Raw genomic sequence first — 17,707 nt, forward strand, 5'->3', positions numbered from 1 at the left:
AATGATGTTTGCTTTAGGTTCTTGCCTCTCGTGTGGGCTAAGGCTGGTGTGGTTCCAGGCAGGTTTCATGGGACAGGGGCTTGCCCACCTTCCAGGCTGGAAGAGCTCCAGGTCCAGCTTCTCCCACAGGCACATTGGCTTCCTTGAAGAGGACAAAACAGAAAGCTGAACTTTATCCTAATCTGCTTTTTAGAAGCACTGATGCGCTCAATGTCTACCAGGAAGTATTGGCTTCTGAAATGTCTGTGACTGGCATTCCCCCCAGTTTGTGCCTGTCCCTGAGATAGGCAATGGGGGCAAGGAAACACCTGGAATATCTGCAACCTGCAGCCCTTTGGGTGACCCTTGGGTTCCCACTGCCCTCTGCAAGCTGAAGAAACTGTGCCTGTAAGCTCTTCATTCCCTGGCTGGGGTCTTTTACTTTGAGCCTCTGTCTTGTTTTTCTCAAGACTTATCTCCATCACTCCAGGTGACTCTGGATAAATTCTCACAGCAGAGGATTACTACTACAAGTTTGCGGAGGTGTCTGATCTCCATTTCCACCCTGACCTTTTTGTTCCTAATTCCCTGTTAAAACTGTTTTTATCCAAAGGTGTACAAAGGACTGTAGGTAACAGCAGCTGCTCTAGGCTGTGTAACAGGAGTGCAGACTCAGACTGCTCAGTGTACACTACAAATTCACATTAACACTGTGAGATAAATTCACATTAACACTGTGAACTGCTGCTCTGAAGGGGTCTGTCCATCCCTTATAAATCTGACTTTTCAAGGAGTTATTTTTTAAAAAAATAGTGTATGTGAAGAAGCCTCATCTTTAACCATGCTCGGCCACTCACTTTTATCTGAAATTTAATTTGGCTGTTCTTTTAGGGACCCTACTTATTCCTGGAATGGGATTCAAACCAGCTGAACTCCAGTTCCCTTTAAAACATCGAGAGCCCTTCAGTTGTGTCAAAGTTTGTAACAAGTTGCTGTGAGGAGGAAACACAATCCACAGACAAAGCACCGTCCCACTGACTTGTGAAATGCTGAAGAATTATGTTCATCTCAAATTTGCTCAGCACCATTACTGGAATGGACTGAAATAATAACAAATAGGAGGCAGGTGCCCGGGTGCCCATAAAAATCCCAATCCTCTGGATGTCTCGCAAGCTAACAGCCCTGTGACAGGCAGCCCCGCCCGCGGCGACACCGCGCCGGGACAGCAGCGGGAGGAGGCGGCACGGCCGGAGGGGCTGAGGAGGCTCCAGCCTGGCCCGGTCCGGAGCGAGCCGCACTGACCCCAGCCCGGCCCTGGCTGAGCTGCGGCTGCCACAGCACTCGGCTAGAGGGGACCGCACTCGGCTGGAGGGGACCGCACTCGGCAAGAGGGGACAGCACTCGGCAAGAGGGGACAGCACTCGGCAAGAGGGGACAGCACTCGGCAAGAGGGGACACCGGGCTGAGAGCCGCAGGTGAGTGCTGGGCACCTGCTGCGGACCCGGAGCCGTATCTGCTGCGAGCTCTGCTGCGTTTGAGCTCCGTGTGATCACCTTCACTGGGCGACGGAGGTGGGGGACACCCTGCACAGGGACAGACCCTGCGGGGGGACAGACGCTGCACAGGGACAGACCCTGCTCAGGGACAGACCCTGCTCAGGGACAGACCCTGCACAGGGACAGACCCCTCTCGGGGACAGACCCTGTACTGGGACAGACCCTGCGGGGGCACAGACCCCGTTCAGGAACAGACGCTGCGGAGGGACAGACCCTGTACTGGGACAGACCCCGCTCAGGGACAGACCCTGCACAGGGACAGACCCCACGGGGGCACAGACCCTGCGGAGGGACAGACCCTGCTCAGGGACAGACCCTGTACTGGGACAGACCCCGCTCAGGGACAGACCCTGCTCAGGGGCAGACCCCACGGGGGCACAGACCCCGCTCAGGGACAGACCCCGCGGGGGCACAGACCCTGCTCAGGGACAGACCCCGCTCAGGGACAGACCCTGCACAGGGACAGACCCTGTACTGGGACAGACCCTGCTCAGGGACAGACCCTGGGAGGTTCATTGCTGCAGAAAGGGCAGCTCAGTGACCCTTCTGCAAAACCACAGGATTCATGGAACAAGTGGGGATGAAAGAAGAGAGATGCCCTCTCTTTCTCTGTTTTTCTCTATTTCCATGTTTTTCTGTATTTCCAGGTTTCCCCCCCTATATTTCCATTTTCTGGAGGGGGTTCTAAGCAACCTGATGCTCTCCTCTTCGTGGGGAGTGGAACGAGCTGAGCTTTAAGGTCCCTTCCAACACAAACCATTCTATGATTTTATGATTCTGTGATTTTGATTATTTCTCCATTGGATGCTGGCATAATTTTCTGAGGACAGAAGACAAAGGACTTTGTACGATTCAATGGGAATTAAGTAAAAGTTGTTTATTGTGCTCTAAACATTGTTTATATTTACTTCTTATCTTGGTTCATACAGTCATGTATTGTTTAATTGGTAGTTCTGTTTTGTGTGTGCATCTTTTGATCAGTAGTTTTACTTTGCTTATGAGGTAAGCACGCATCTCTTTCTTAATCTAATTAGTAGATATGTTATTTTACTCGGGTTGATACCCTTATGTCTGTTAATATTTTTTTTATTTCTTCTTTCTTTTTGTTATATTAACTTTTTATCTATAAAGATGATTTCATTTTTTAGTTCTAGAAGGTTAGGCTGGTTCATTTAATACATGTCTATTTTCTTGTAAATATGATCTTAAAATTTTCTGGCTTAATTCTGATGTTTTAGTGCTGGATAAAGAGAGAGTGTGACAGTGAACAAACTTCAGAAGGAATGGGACAGCATTCCCAGAAATGTGAGTCCCCTGGCACCTCTGTATGTGCCAGACATTCACTGGTGCCAGCACAGGTCAGGCACGACCAGGACAGTGTTGAGATTAATTCTGGTGTCCCACATAGACAATGGGAAGGTGGCACATGCTGTAGCCTCTTGAGCTTCCAGGGAAAATTTCTTACCTTTTATTTCAGTGTGAAACTTCCCAGCACATCAGGGAGTAAAACATTAAAAGAGCTGGTCAGGCCAGGGTGGGGCTTGTTTCATCTGTTGCCACTTGCAGGCTGGGGCACAATAAATCATGTAACAACATAGAGAACTCAGAGCTGGAGGGTTTGCTGTGCCTCTGGTTTGAGGCAGAGAGGGGACAGAGATAAAGCCTTCAATCCCTCGTTGCATGTTATTGTTTAATATGCTGCATGCAGTGAGCTTTGTTAACCCTCTGACTGCCTGAGGGGTGGTGTCAGTGAGGTGCTCCCAACACAGAGAGTTAATTTTAGCTGGAGAGGGACATTTAGCAAAACCCGATGGCCGTGTAAGGTCAAATGGAAGTTGTGCAGGCACCCCTTGTTCTCTGCATTCATTAAAGCCCAGAGGGGCTTAAACCCTTGTTCTCTTCAGTGTCTCGAGCGGGGTGGAAAATCCTGGTGGAGGGAAATGTCTGGTAATCACATCTTTGGCGAGTCTTTATTAAATGTCTGTGGATGAAAATGGTAAGTGAATCCCAGCCCCGGGACTGGAACATGCAAGGAGGATAGTCATGGGAGCAGCTCTTACTGGGAAAAGTGGGAATGTTTGGTTTATAGGCAGCCAGGCTCCAACTAAATCCTAGACTGCTAGCAAACCACTTCAGTCAGTCATGGATGCAAACACTGAAGCAGTGAGAAGAGAACTGAGCAAGAGAACAGAAGGAATTCTCTGTAGTACGGGAACGAGGGAGCTGATCTGCACTGTGAAAGCAGGGCACTTGTGCCTCTTGCTCTCATTCCCTTGGTTCTGATCTCCTTGTGTTGTGTGAAGGTCCAGTGAACTGCAGTGGGTCTGACCCTGGCTCTGTGTGCACAGTGACAGCAGCCCTCAGCTTGCAGGTGACAGAGGGACATACTGGCACCTCAGGTGGGGAGGGAAAATCACCACATGTTCAAGCTTGAAACAAGTCTCTTCAATTTCTCCTGGACTCTACAACGTGGATGAACTGGTGTTGAGCGACTGGAATGGGAATGGGCAACTCCCACTGAAAGGAGCACAAGTACTCAATAACTGGAACATCACATTTACTTAAATTCAAATGTTGTGGCTGTGGAAGACTCACTGGGGCACTCACGTGCATGGTGTGACTGTTCCTCATCCTGGTGCAGGACATTCTCCTAGGAAAACCAAAATGCTCTTCTGTCACCCAGCTGGCCCCTGGCCTGATCTGAACACACAATGTCCCTGTACTCACTCATGACCAGCATCACCAGCACTGCCACACTCACCTGATTTGGTGTGGTGTGTTGGGTGGTTGGAGGGCTGCAGGTACCTGTAATCTTCATTGAATTTGGGCCTTAATTCTATATTCTGTGCCCATTTCCTTGTATAGTTTTTATGGGATTCTCATTGCTGTTATGTCAAGATGGACTTGGAACACGACCACTGAGCTTTGCAGATCTTCACCCATTTCACATGTGAGTATTTCTGCCCCAAAGAAGCCTCCCTGACACCAATTCCACCCTTGGAGCAGTCAGGACTGTCCACCAGGCTGCAGGGAAGTTGGGTGTCTTGGCCTGGTTTTTGATCTTGGTCATTTCTTTATGGATTGAAAATCCAGACAGGGTTTTGGACCTACCAGGTCTTGGTTTCTTGAGTTCTTGCCCTTTCAGAGCCATGTGGGTGCCAAAGTCTGTAGGAAGAGCTGTGCCAGTTGTCACTGGTCATAGCAGGAAGACTTGACACCAATATTCCAAGAAGGGAATTACAGGGAAAACAGAATGTTGGAAGAGTCTTGTTTCCAGTTAAATCAGAGTTTTAAATTCAATCTGAAATAACTGTTCTTCAGCTGTTGCCTCTGGACATTTCTTCACTGACCTTCCTTAGGTGAATGGCCTCACTTTCAGGGAAAAGCGTGTTCCCTCTCAGGGAAAGCAGTGCCACTGGGCGTCCCGGCCTCACCGTGACATTCTGCAGGCTCCCCTGAGCTCCTTCGTGGCTCAGCCCTGGCACGCAGGGGTTAACAGGGCCTAGGGTGGGCGGGTGGAAAGCAAGCTGTGAAATGGAAGAAGGTCAGACTCTTGGAGGAGGTTGCTCTGTTGCAGATGGTTTTAAATTATCAGTCCCCCTGGAGGAGAGGCCCCACAAAAACTGTAAAACCGGGGCTGGAAATGAGGCAAAGCACGATCAGGTTTGTGGGATCAGTGGAACAGGAGCAGTTGTGGATCTCCTGGGACTTGTTAGACCCATTAGACCCCACTGTCTGTCTAATTAGGAATTCCTCAGTTGAGACCCAAAAGCTAAATGTGATGGGAGACTCAGTACCATTGGCACGTTCTGTGGGGAGCAAATGCCTGGAAAGGGAGAACACATGGGAAGAGGAACAGCAGAAATCCCTGTGGTCCTGGGTAGCTCAGGCCTCTGGGATAACTCTGCTTCTGCTGCAGCTGAGGAGAGCTGAATTCAGGTTTCAGTGGAGGCAGATAAATGCTTCCTGTGGGAGCATTCCTAGGCCTTACCCAAAGTGTTGCTCTCTCTGGGACTTGTCTGGCAATGGGGTTTATTAAAGGTGCAACATCCAGTCAGCAAAGCCACAAACTGCGGTCCTGGACCAGCAGGGCTGATGTCTGAGGGAGCATCTTTGGGATGATCATTGTCCAAAGCAGGTGAAAATGCTGTGGGAGTCCCACATTGCTAGAAAACAGTGGCTGCTACTGAGAGGATTTTCCAGCAGCAATCCAGTTTTCCCTGATCCTCGTTGTCTTATTTCTTGGCTTATCAGCTTTCAAATGGTTTATATTTCACTTTGTAATTGCTTCTACTTTCTACTTTTATATCACTGCAAAGGTAACAGGAAGGATCTTAGCCCAGGCATCAGTTTGAGCAATTCCATTTTCCTCTGTTGACATGCTTTTCCCATGAACTGGGAAGCTTTAAACACTGTCACCAGCAACAATGGTTGAAAAGAAAGAAGGAGTAAAGAAAATTACTCCAGAATTTAATGTTCACATTTACATTTTAAATTGTTGGTTGAAATGGTGATTCCCAGCCCTGCAAGGGAGAAATTTTTGATACCTGGATGAGAATCTTCTTTCTCAGGCTAGTGAAAATGGTGCTCTTTGTGGCTCTTCTGTCTTGATGCAATCTAACAGGAGTCTGAGCTGTGGCACCAAGGGTTTTCTGTGTGTTCTCTTCCCATTAGCCTCAGATTTTAAAATTATCATCTTCTCATAGGAAAGACTTCTTCTGGTTCTGCCAGCACAGACAGCCTATGAGCCATGGCCATCACAGTAAAAAAACTTCTCTTGCCTCCTTCTGGAGCCAGCCATTCCTCTCCAGTTGAACATGAGATTTAGTATTAGTTTATTTACCCAATGCAAAGGAAAGCAATGGCTGTGGGCTCTCAGGCTGTGAGTGAAAGCAGCCTTCAGGCCAGTCAGGTTTTGTTGCCTGCAGGTCGAGCTTCTGGGAGAAGGGAGCTTGCAGTCCCAGACTGGCCATCTCTGTGAACATCAGGGACTAAGCAAAGGCCCCTCTGCTTTAGGGGAGCTTCCTGAGCAGAGGAAGGAAGGTTTACAAGGTCTTCAAGGGCAGACCAGAAGCAAAAGATTTAAGGTCACAATGCACTGAACTTGTACATCTGGGTACCTGTCCATGAAAATCAGAGGTCCCAGAGTGCTTTGTGTTGGAAAAGAACTTTAAAACCATCTAATTCCAACTCCCTGCCACGGGCAGGGAACCTTCCACTGATGGAATAAGTGGCCTTGTTTGCTGCTCATGGGAAAGGGTGTCTGTGTCTGTGTTGGAAGGAAAGGAGCAAACTGAGGTGTGTCTTTTGGCTGTAGCAGTGGAACTATTCTAGAGCAACTGGATTTCTTTCAGGCCTCTTGGAATAGCACAGACTGAGGGACTCTTCTGCTGAGGGCCAAGCCCAGGCATGGTTGACCCACACACAGATGCAATAATTCACTGGTTTTACTTCTCTGCTAAGGAATTGTGGTATCTCCTAAGGACTCAAGGCTTCTGAGTAGGACACACCTATCTGCTGGTGTGTCCTACACAACCTGGTGTACAGCCTGTTCTTTCCTTGGATCTGTACAAGTGTTTGTCCTTCTTTGAGGCCCAAGGTCTTGCACTGGAGATGCAGCGTGGCCTTGACTGATGGTCGCATCTGGCCAGGCTGGCCCCGGCCATGGCTGGCCTTGCCAAGGGCTCCAGGGCACCTCCCCTGGGCTGGGGGAGTGTGGGGCTATAATGAGCCCCCAGGGCTGCTCCAGCTCAGTGTGGAGACACCCAACAGCTCCTGGGCACAGCCTCACCTTCTGTGAGACTGGAGAGGTGTGAGGGAGATGACAGTTTGCTGTTTCTTTGCCATTTAGTGCCATTTACACCTGACGGATAAGGGGTTTATCTTCCTTCCCACAGGTCACTGATACCTGGGACCGGGAGACCCACTGGACAGCTATGAAGAGCTCTGTGCTCTGAGTGAACAGAGGCACTGTGGGTCTGGAGACACAGAAGTGACTTCCAGAGGATCCTCTCAGAAGCTCAGCCTGTAGAGTGGTGAGTTTGGCCATGTCACCACTGATTTGTGTGGGGGTGATGCAGAGCTGGGACTGGGAAGTGACACCTTTGTTGTCACACTGAATGTGAGTTTGTGTTGCAGTAGGTCTGGAAATGGTTGTAAACGTTCTGGGAGTAGTGGGCTCCTGTAGTGTTTGGCTCCTGTAGGATACACTGATTTCCCTGGATTTCGCTGGGAAGATGCCAGGCTGTTGAAGATGTGCTGTCATTGTACCTTGGAGCTGGCAGGGGACTTGTGGCACAGGTACACTGGGGTTCCTATGGGTTTTCATCCTGGACAGTGAGTACGGTTATGTTACCTTTCCTTCCTGGCAGTGAGACACTGTTGTGTTTGCTCTGTGATACTTGCTGTAACTCTATTGCCTGTATCAAAGTCTGTTTCTGTTATGAAAAATCTGTGGGAGTGTTGTGGCCATGGAAAGGCACAGACTGACCGGTTCTCTTGCTGCCATCCCATTCTTGCTGCTCCGAAGGGACATGGATTCACTCTCCTGCTCACTGGTGGGGCTTAATGGCTTTTGCTCCCTTAGAAAATAGGGATGGTGTGTGTCTCCTCTTGGCCTTTGATATCAGTGCCCCTTTCATACATAAATGGGTGCAGGGTATCTAGTTTGTGTTTCTGTGGATCCTGAGCAAGCACTTAGGTCATGTTCATAATCCCTGCGGCAGAGGAGAAGATCAGGTCAGGTATAGATTTACCAAAGGGATAAGTCACACAAAATCTGATCCTTGGGCATTCCTCCCCACTCTGCACAAGACCTCCATTCATCACTGGAGAGCTTGTGACATTCCTGCTCTGTGACCTGCTCAGAAGTTTTCATGAAGTTTCCCTTCTGCAGTTTGTTGGCTTTCAGTTCTGTGGTTCTAACCAAAGCATTTGAAATTTTCCTTGAAAATTCATCTGAAATGGGAAGACTCAAGCTCAAAAGATTAGTTCAAGTTAACAAAAAACCACAGAAAGCCAACCCAAAGCTAAGAGAGAACTTTTAGATGAAATATACTCACTGAGTATCTGGATCTCTGGGGTAAATCACAGCCAGAGTTTGACTGAGCTCACAACAATTTGCTATTTTGTTTAGAACCTTTTCCGTGTCAGGACTGCCCTGATTTTCATGATTTACAAAGAGAAATTCAAAGAGAATTACAAAGAGAAAAACTTTCTCAGGGCAGTGTTAGGCTGGAGCTCAGGGAAAGGTTCTTCCCCAGAGGGTGCTGGCACTGCCCAGGCTCCCCAGGGAATGGGCACGGCCCCGAGGCTGCCAGAGCTCCAGGGGTGTTTGGACAGTGCTGCCAGGGATGCCCAGGGTGGGATTGTTGGGGTGTCTGTGCAGGGTTGGATGGTCCCTGTGGGTCCCTTCCAGCTCAGCAGATTGGATGATGCATGCTCCTATGAAAGAGATGCTGCCTCTGTTGCAGATTACTTTACTATCACTGGTTGAAGTGTGTGCTAATGGCTTTGTCCCCGCTGTGTCTGTGCTTGTGCAATGCCCGTGGCACATCCCGAGCCTCTGCACCCATCCCCTCCCATGAACCACTCCCTGCGTGTCACTTCCCTACAGGTTTGGCTAATTTTGCTCACCAGTCTGCCAGCAATTATGTCACATCTTGTCTGTGTATTGCACTGTCTGAAGCCCGTAAATAACTCCCTGTGACGCCCCCAATACCTACAAATCCTCTGACTCTCAAATGTTTTGCTTATTCACTCAGCTGATTTATGGCCCCAGCACTGGTGTCCAGTCAGGCTCACAGGGAAAGGTCTCTTGCTCTGTCTCATCCAGACAGATTGATGAACACACAGGATGGAGGGCACTCTCCCACCCTGCCAGGCTTCTTGCTTTATTTTGGGACATTAAAAATGCTGTCAGTAGCCAAAGGCTTCCTCCAGCTCTGTGCTCAAAGCCGTGGAAGCTTTCCCTCTGTCTCCAGTGGGGACGTCCCTGCAGCTGCAAAGCAGGCAGACTTTTGCCTGGAATGAGGAATGGCCAACTGGATACCTGAACGAGGCTAATGCATGACAGGGATGTGTTTTACAGAGGACTGAGAATGTTGAGCTGCTTCCAGAGTCACTCTGTTGTGCTGGGGGTGTTAGCAGTATTCACCTGGTGAGGGGTGACTCCCTCTTGGAACCATTTATTCCATTGAATAAATGGACACCAATGTTTCCAGCACCTGTGAGTGAAGATATGAAGTACACTGTGACAATTTTTGGAAGGTTTTTGTTTCTCATTTTAAAAATTCTGTGATTTCTTTTTCTAGATTGAGCTGCAGTCAGAACAAAGCCATGATCATTCATGGAACAAGGGAGTAAAAATTTTAAAAGTAAGCAGGTTTAGGTTTTGGTGACTCTATGCCAACCAGGGTGTTATTTTCTGGTCCTTATTTAATACACAAGACACTGGAAAATGCAACGTGGTTGGATTCATTACACTGAAGGAATGTTCCCTTCATATCCAGCACTGTTATTTTAACCCTGCAATCAATGTGTGGCATTAACATGCTTCCTTCTCATCCTCCAGAAGACAGGAATTCACAGGAGTTTAAGGACTCACAGGAGCTTAATTTTAATCCAAGTGAATTTCTGAAATCTTTAAGACTCTGTAAACTCAGCAGTTTATACAGTGCACATAGTGCATGTTGTCTGCTGAGAGATGGGGCCTGTTACTGCCTGTGCAAATATTGCCAGTATTTGGGGGTTTTACCAAACTAGATTTGAATTTAGCCCTCCCTCAGCAGTTTCTGTTATGGTAACACATGTCCACTGTCACACCAGGCTGAGAATGAAACATTCTGACATGAAACATCTGGAGATGTCAGGAAAGGCTTTGGAGCTGAGTTTGTATCACGTTGCTGTTTCAGAGTAGCTGCTCCTCTCCGCTGCCCAGCCTGAAGGAAAGGAGTCAGGAGTAGCAAAGAATAAATGCAAGTGTAACATAAACAGAGCTTAGGGGAAAGCTGCTGCAAGCTGGTGTCAGGTCATCGTGTTTGGTGAGTGCTGTAAGCATCAGGCATTCCAGCTCCAGGAGTGGTGACATGTTTAGGAAGATACAAGAGGCAATAGGGGATTATGTTTGTTGTTAATGCGGTTCAGTGCTGTGGAGGACAAATTAAATCCATAAGAGGGTGATCAAGAGCCTCGAAAAATCTCAGCCATTCACTGTGCAGTGCCCTGCCCAGAGCACCACAGGGTGCCCTGGAATCAGCTTCTTTTCAGTTCAGTTTTGTGTCTTTTCCTTTCCACAAACTCCTCATTCCCTTCATTCCTGGGTTTTAAGACATCTCCCAAGGGTTTACAGAAGTAACTGTGTGAGGTACTAGACTAGCAGCACACAGATGAAATGCAAACCTCTCGTGGTGGGAGCAGCAGAGGACATCCAGATCAGGCCAGGAGGGGACAGGAGAGAGGGCTTGGCTGGTGTTCACACAGCCCTCTCCCATTTCCCAGTGCTGTTGTCTCAGTGCATTTCCACTGAGGCCAGGGAGGCTCACAGAGGTGCCAATTATTGCTGAGATTTGTAGTGTGTGCAGTGCCCCAAAACAAGATTTGTGGTAAGGACAAAGTAGAGCCAGTGACTTTTTGTAGGGAGGTGTCTGTGGCTCTTTGCAGCTGCTGAGCAATGGCAAAACACATTTTGGTTCAGAACCTGACCCAGAGGTACTGTGAGAGACATTGTCTTTGGCCTGGGTATGGTTTATCCAGCAAAAATTATTTTTGCTCACTAGGTTGTCTCTTACCTTTAGCTGAAACCAATTCTCACCCAGACAATGCAGCTTGGAGCTGAATGTGTGACAGGGAGATGTCACCTGGATGTTTTCATCAGGTGCCAGGTGACAGCTCAGCTGGATGAATGCCTGGTGTAGGTGTGCTCCCAAAGTCCCTGTGCCTTTCAAAACTGATGGAAGTTGCATGTTCCTGTGTCCCTCTGTTGACTGAAGGAGAGCAGAGGGTAAGCAGAGATGCAGCACTAATGCCACAGGCAATCCAATCTAATTGCTCTTTCAGAGCTGCAGTAACTCTATAGTTCCTGAGCATCTCTCACATGACAGAAAATCTGCTTTCCCAGCTTGCTGCAAGGCAGGGATGTGTTACATTACACATTGTCCAATTTAAAATACAGGGAAAGAGACTCCTTTGGCAGGAGGTCCCCTGAATGATCCATAACAATAACTCCTTAATGCCAAGCTCACACTTCACCATTCCCTTCTAAAGGCTTCTTGTCTGCTCTCAGGTCTGTTGCTAATTTAACCAAGCTAAATGAGATCAGGATGTACCTCTGCTCCATGCCCCAGTTTAGGCATCCATCTCTGTGGTTTTCTTCTCAGCAACTGCTCTTGCCATCCATCAGAACCCACCACGTGAGTGCCATGTGGTGAATGTTTGCCTGAAACACGAGAGGAGGTCTTCAGAGGAAAGCCAGGTGACACAGAGGGATGCCACTGGATGTGTACATTTTCCATTCAGCCCTGCTAATCATCCTCACACCCAGGTTGTGTTGGGCATGACAGGCTGGTTGGCAGGTCTGCCTCTACTTGGCTGCAAGGATGTGGCAAGTGAGGAAGGACAAACTGTGTCACTAAAGGGAGCAGTGTTAAGGTCTGCCCTTTCCCTTGCAAACTGTAAATAATGAAAGTATTTGTCTTTTTCAAAGGAGAACTTGTAATCTCTTTGTGCTGACCCCGGAAAGCTGAGCAAGGCATCATGAGCAGCCACCAGACAGGTGAGAGAACAGACAAGGTTCTGGGGAATATTCCCCTGGGAACAACCCCAGCTTGCTTCTCTAGTTTGGAGATGGCAGAGACTGACCCACCAGGCTCTGACTTGGCAGTGGGGCTTTTCTCATGCCAGATTTTGTATTTAAACAAGAACTGATGCAAAGGTCTCCCTGTCCAAACTGTTGCTGGAGCTGTGAGCTGAGGTGGTCCTGGATTAGGACTTTGATTGCAGAATTTCCTACTTGGACACAACTTTGCCAAAGCCACCATGACCAGAAGGTGGCTTTACCAAAACCACACAGACCTTAATCCCCAAGCCTTGGGACACGTTTACAGCCTGTGGCACTGGAATGGGTGGGACCTTTGTGGGCCAAAAGGAGCTGAGCAGGAACAGTTTTTGCTCTGCAGGAGGCAATGCAGACTGAGAGATTCTTTCTGAAGGACAGATATGTAAATTGAATGTATTTTTTCTTGATTTTCTAGTAAAAATCTTCAAGAAATCTTCTATCCCAGGAGTTGTTGTCACTCAGTTTGTGAATGATGTTCCACAAGGATGCAGTACACCTGATTTTGAGAAGAAACCACTCACTCTGACACTGCAGGAAGGTGAGACTTGATAAACAGGCAAAGCCACAGATCTGGGGGTTTGACTCCATGTCCCACCTACATGAAAAATTATCATGATTAAATCAAGTGAGTTTCTAAAGTGATTTGACATGACCACAAAAAAAAAGTGTTGTGTGGCCAAAGTTTTTGTTACACTGATGACAATTCCATCAGTACTCACAAAGGTCTCCTGAGTTGTTACTATGTGTATTCAAGACCAACATCTGACTCTTATGTGTACAGCAAATCCAGTGAATTCTGCGGGAAGCTCTCACAGTAAGGATTTTGCAGCAAAAGATTAAGACATTGAAAAAGCTGTTGGGTTTTTTTTTTTGTTTGTTTTCCTGTTGAAAGAACTTATGCTCAGCACTAAAATCAGCTGCTTTTTAAAGCAGGCTATGCTGACTGGAGGTGCTGTTTAGGCTATAGCAGCCTTCCAGTTCCTAAAAGGACTCCAGGAGAGATGGACAAGGGTCTGGAGGGACAGGACAAGGGAGAATGGCTTCCCACTGCCAGAGGGCAGGGTTATGTGGGACATTGGGAAGGAATTCTTGGCTGTGAGGGTGGAGAGGCCCTGGCACAGGGTGCCCAGAGAAGCTGTGGCTCCCCCTGGATCCCTGGAAGTGTCCAAGGCCAGGCTGGACAGGGCTTGGAGCAGCCTGGGACAGTGGAAGGTGTCCCTGCCCATGGCAGGGGTGGAATGAGATGGGCTTTGAGGTTCCTCCTACCCAGGCCATTCCATGGTTGTGTGATGATTCTGTGAGGAACAACATAAGGATCTTGCACAGAGCAAGGCAGCTGATGAGCAGGCAGCTGATGAGCAGGCAGCTGATGAGCAGGCAGCTGATGAGCCAAGAACTGGAATCAGTGAAAACCCTTCCAGAGGTCTCTCTGCACCCGCAGAGACTCCTTTTGTTTTTTTTTTGTTTTTTGTTGGCGTGGAGCAGCCTGAGAACATCATGTAGCTCCTCTTCCCTGCTAGGACTGAACCAGCTTGGATTTAGGTGTTCCACACTTCCCTGGGGATTTCCAGGAGCCACTGAGGTTTTATAAAGGAGAACAGTGGCCTCTAGTGGAACCTGTCCCTCTTCCTCCTCCTCCACCTGCACGTTTCAGGCACTACCCAAGGCTCCTGGCTAAGTTTTCACCTGTCCATATTTTCACCTGTGTAAATTTTCCAAGTTACTTCATTTTCAGCAGCTTCTTTGTGCATTCAGGTTGGTCACTGTAATTCTGTGTCTGTGTAGAGGCACCACGAGGGCCTTTAATTCTGTCATCATCACCCCACTGTGTTCAGTGCCTGACTGAGCTGATTCCTCTGGCTGGGTGCTCTGTGACAGATGGCAAGCCTGGGAAAGTGCAGCCAGAGTGGCTAAAATGTAATACAGGGATAACAAACTGCAATCAGACTTCAATAAGAGATAGTACTGCAATCTTAAAGGCTGGAAAAGGTCATTTGATAAGAATCTGTTGGCAGGAATGTGTTCCATCAAATAAGTTTGGTGGTGGTGACTGCAGAAAGGTGTGAGAAATATTGCCAGACTTTCCAGGGAGAATCTTTAACAGTGTTGGTCACCTGAAGACCAAGAGTATTAAAAAATAAGAGAGAGTGATCATTTCCACCCTGAGGTGTTTCCATGGATAATTCACCTCCACTTCTATTCCCACTCACCCACGCAAGTCACTTCTCTGACTTCTTTCCCAGTGTTCCCTGTGGTTTTGGAGCCTCTTGGGGAAGAGGTTGGTTCTGGGCAGTGGGAAAGCTGTTGGAGGTGTCAGTGGTGGGCTGCTGGGTACTCAGGCTCCTGGGGAGCAGGGATGAAGGAGAGGAACCCCCTTCTCTTCTCCCTGCCTTGTCTCTTCAAACAGCAGTGCCTGGTGGGCTTGGAGTGCAAGGTGGTGCCAGTTAAAGACTGGAGAAACAGTGGGATTTGATAGAGAATATGTGTGATGAGAAGGGATTGGGACATTTCATGGGTAAAAAGCAAGTCTGGGTTGAACTTGCTGTCAGGCTTCTGATTTCAGTGATGGTCAGAGATGTCAGCAGCCACGTCTGGCAGGGTAATGCCACATTTTAAAGGCCCTTTATGATTGACACACAAAACCTGAATTATTGATGTGCAAAAGAAGATGTTATTGTTATTTTTGAAGAATGTTTCTGCATAAAGTAACAGAAATTACTTGCTCTGGGGATCACTCTTGATAAAATAAAGGGGCAGAGAGTCCTCATGTTCAAGCCCATCTTAAATAATGAAATTCTTGTCTCTTTTCAAAGGTAAAAATGCCATTTTCAGAGCCGTGGTCAAAGGTGTCCCAGCTCCTGAGGTGAAATGGTCACGTACACAGAAAGGAATGGATGATCCTGCCAAATATGAAACATCCTTCAATAGTGCTACAAATGAATTCATTCTGCAGGTAAAGATCAAATATTTCAGAAAAGACTTGTGGAATGATAGAAATGGACAAGAAAAACCTGCAGTGGGATGAGGGGAAGCAGAGGGGCAGCTCCAATCTCTGCTCCCTGTGAGCAGGGACAGGACCCCAGGGAAGGGCTGGAGCTGTCCCAGGGCAGGCTCAGGCTGGAGAGCAGGGAAAGGTTCTTCCCCAGAGGGTGCTGGCACTGCCCAGGCTCCCCAGGGAACAGGCACGGCCCTGAGGCTGCCAGAGCTCCAGGAGCATAGGTACAATGCTCTCAGGGATGCCCAGGGTGGGACTGTTGTGAGTGTCCTATCCGGGAGCTGGACTGGATGATCCTGTGGGTCCCTTCAAACTCAGGGTATTCCGTGATTCTACACACCCCCAGTCTGAGATAACACAAAGATAAGCAAACAAAGCTTTGTAGAGCCCTTCTGGGAACAGAAGAAGCCTGTGAGGTGCCATTGAGTAGCTGCTTTATGAGAAGCTGGAGGTGAACTGAACCCCAGCCCTTTCTGTGAGCAGTTTCTGTGCTCTCCCTTTAAGATCAAGAGCCTGGTTCTGGATGACAGTGATTTGTATCGCTGCTGTGCTGTGAATGCCTACGGAGAGGCCTCATGCTCTGCTGGCCTCAGGATCATCCAAGGTAGGACTGGCAGCTCTGGGCTCCACAGGCCCCCGTAGTCCCAGGCAGTGGCTATGCTGTCCCCTGGGCTGGGTGTCCAGGACTCTGTCTGGGTATTCTTGGTGTGAAGGTTTGCCATTCCCCTCATTGAAGACTGGAGATCTTTTGGTGGCTCCCTAACATTGTGAGCTTTAAGGCAAGGGGGAAGAAAGTGGAATTGTGCTCACTGCACTGGTCCATAACCAGGCACCCTGGATTTCGTGCTGAACTGCCCCAATCCTTTCTTTATGTGTTGAACAAATCAGCCCTTTGGGAGGGATCCATCCCTCTGTGGCTGTCTCTGCACCTCGTTCCTGTTTCTGTCATAGTCAGTGCAGAGAAACGGGCGCTTGGTGGGTCAGACATAACTGATCTTCTTGGAATCCACTTGAGCAGAAGATTATATCTGAAGTGTCCATGTCACTTCTGTGCCTTTCAAGTAAGTTTAGAAGGCACCTATCTACAGTTGCCATTTCCACCTTGGCTTTCCATCTCTAAAACAAGATGTTGATATTTCTTCCCATTGCTTAAAAACCATAAAATTGGTAGGGCAAAAATGCTCTCCTCCTTTGTGTGGAGTCTCCAGCAACCACAGAGTCAATGGCAATAGAAAAATCACCTTTAGAAATATCACCTTTATAGATGGAGTTTACAGGGAGCAAATGTCAGATTGGCAAGGAAATCCAAACTGAGATTCCCTCTTGCACTGGTAACAGATACAGTGGTTTCATGGCTCATTGGTTCACTGCTGCTAGTCTAATCTTGTTCATCCTATGGCTTGTTTTCCTTCTGTTTTCTCTTATAAATGAACAGTTGGCTTTAAGAGGAAGGCAAAATATGTTCCTGTTCATGCTGCTGATGGTAAGTTAAAGATCTATATGTGTATTATATTATTGGGGAGGGCAGAGAGAAAAATACTCTCTCTGCCACACTATTACTACCCCAAACTTGTAAAGACTGGAGGAAGAAAAGGATTAATGAGCCTCTAATGTTCTGTCATCTATGTCTGCTTGCTCTTTACCTTTTGCTAAAGTGATGATTTTAGACACAGTTTTGGGCTGTTCTAATTAGTGATTCATTAGGAAAGGAAAAAGGGATTTGGGGATGTTAAACACATCTGGATCAAACTTGTTAGCATGGCTGAAAATAGTGGGTCTCTAGAGGGAAGCCCTTTAGGGAGAGATGAACTTCCCTGGCACTCTAAGGATGAGTATGGAAGTGAGAACTGTCTAAGTTTTGTGACAATTTTTGGGCAAAATATGAAAAAAAACACCAGAGGAAGAGACCTCAGCAGAATGACCTATTGTCAGTGGCTATTCTGCATTATCTTCTTTGGGGAGATGTATTTCACAGTGCTGGGTATGTGACTGTTAGTTACTTCCCCCACTCTTGTAACAGAGCTCAAGAAGACACTCCTGGACTCCAGGAAGATGCTGAGGAAGAGGTAAGGCTCTGGAGTGAGGGCCATGCTCCCACTGCTGGATGTTTCGATGTTTCTCAGTGCTAGGGGACAGCTCCAGAGCCCTTCAGGGCAACACTTCTTGTGTCCAAAGTTGTGGTGAGACTCTCTGTGGAGAGACAGGCCAGAACAGCTTGGCACTGCCAGCTGGACTGCGAGAAACACAAGATTCCAGCCTCATTTTGAGGGGTATTTCCTCTGCACCACGAGGTTCTGAAGGGGAGGCTGTGTTTCTCTGCTTCCCTGTGTTTAGCTCACGAGT

General features: G+C 48.0%; 1 protein-coding gene across 6 annotated transcripts in view; it reads left to right on the forward strand.

Annotated features, from left to right (window-relative positions):
* Positions 1-1,387: 1,387 nt before the first annotated feature.
* IGFN1 (immunoglobulin like and fibronectin type III domain containing 1) overlaps positions 1,388-17,707 on the forward strand; it is a 39,316-nt gene continuing 22,996 nt past the window's right edge. For 3 of the 6 annotated variants that reach the window (XM_038162518.1, XM_038162523.1, XM_038162522.1), the window contains exons 1-8: positions 1,388-1,454; positions 7,433-7,570; positions 12,238-12,306; positions 12,785-12,907; positions 15,183-15,322; positions 15,869-15,968; positions 16,800-16,847; positions 17,385-17,430. In XM_038162518.1, coding sequence (XP_038018446.1) covers positions 12,288-12,306; positions 12,785-12,907; positions 15,183-15,322; positions 15,869-15,968; positions 16,800-16,847; positions 17,385-17,430 — 476 coding nt within the window. In that variant the 5' untranslated portion in view covers positions 1,388-1,454; positions 7,433-7,570; positions 12,238-12,287. Of the gene's footprint in view, positions 1,455-2,751; positions 4,486-7,295; positions 7,346-7,432; positions 7,571-7,613; positions 7,836-12,237; positions 12,307-12,784; positions 12,908-15,182; positions 15,323-15,868; positions 15,969-16,799; positions 16,848-17,384; positions 17,431-17,707 lie in introns of those variants that run through there. The other 3 variants (XM_038162520.1, XM_038162519.1, XM_038162521.1) reach the window with 3 other exon arrangements.

This window comes from Motacilla alba, chromosome 26 (genome assembly GCF_015832195.1).
Source record: "Motacilla alba alba isolate MOTALB_02 chromosome 26, Motacilla_alba_V1.0_pri, whole genome shotgun sequence".
Taxonomy (NCBI): Eukaryota; Metazoa; Chordata; class Aves; order Passeriformes; family Motacillidae; genus Motacilla; species Motacilla alba.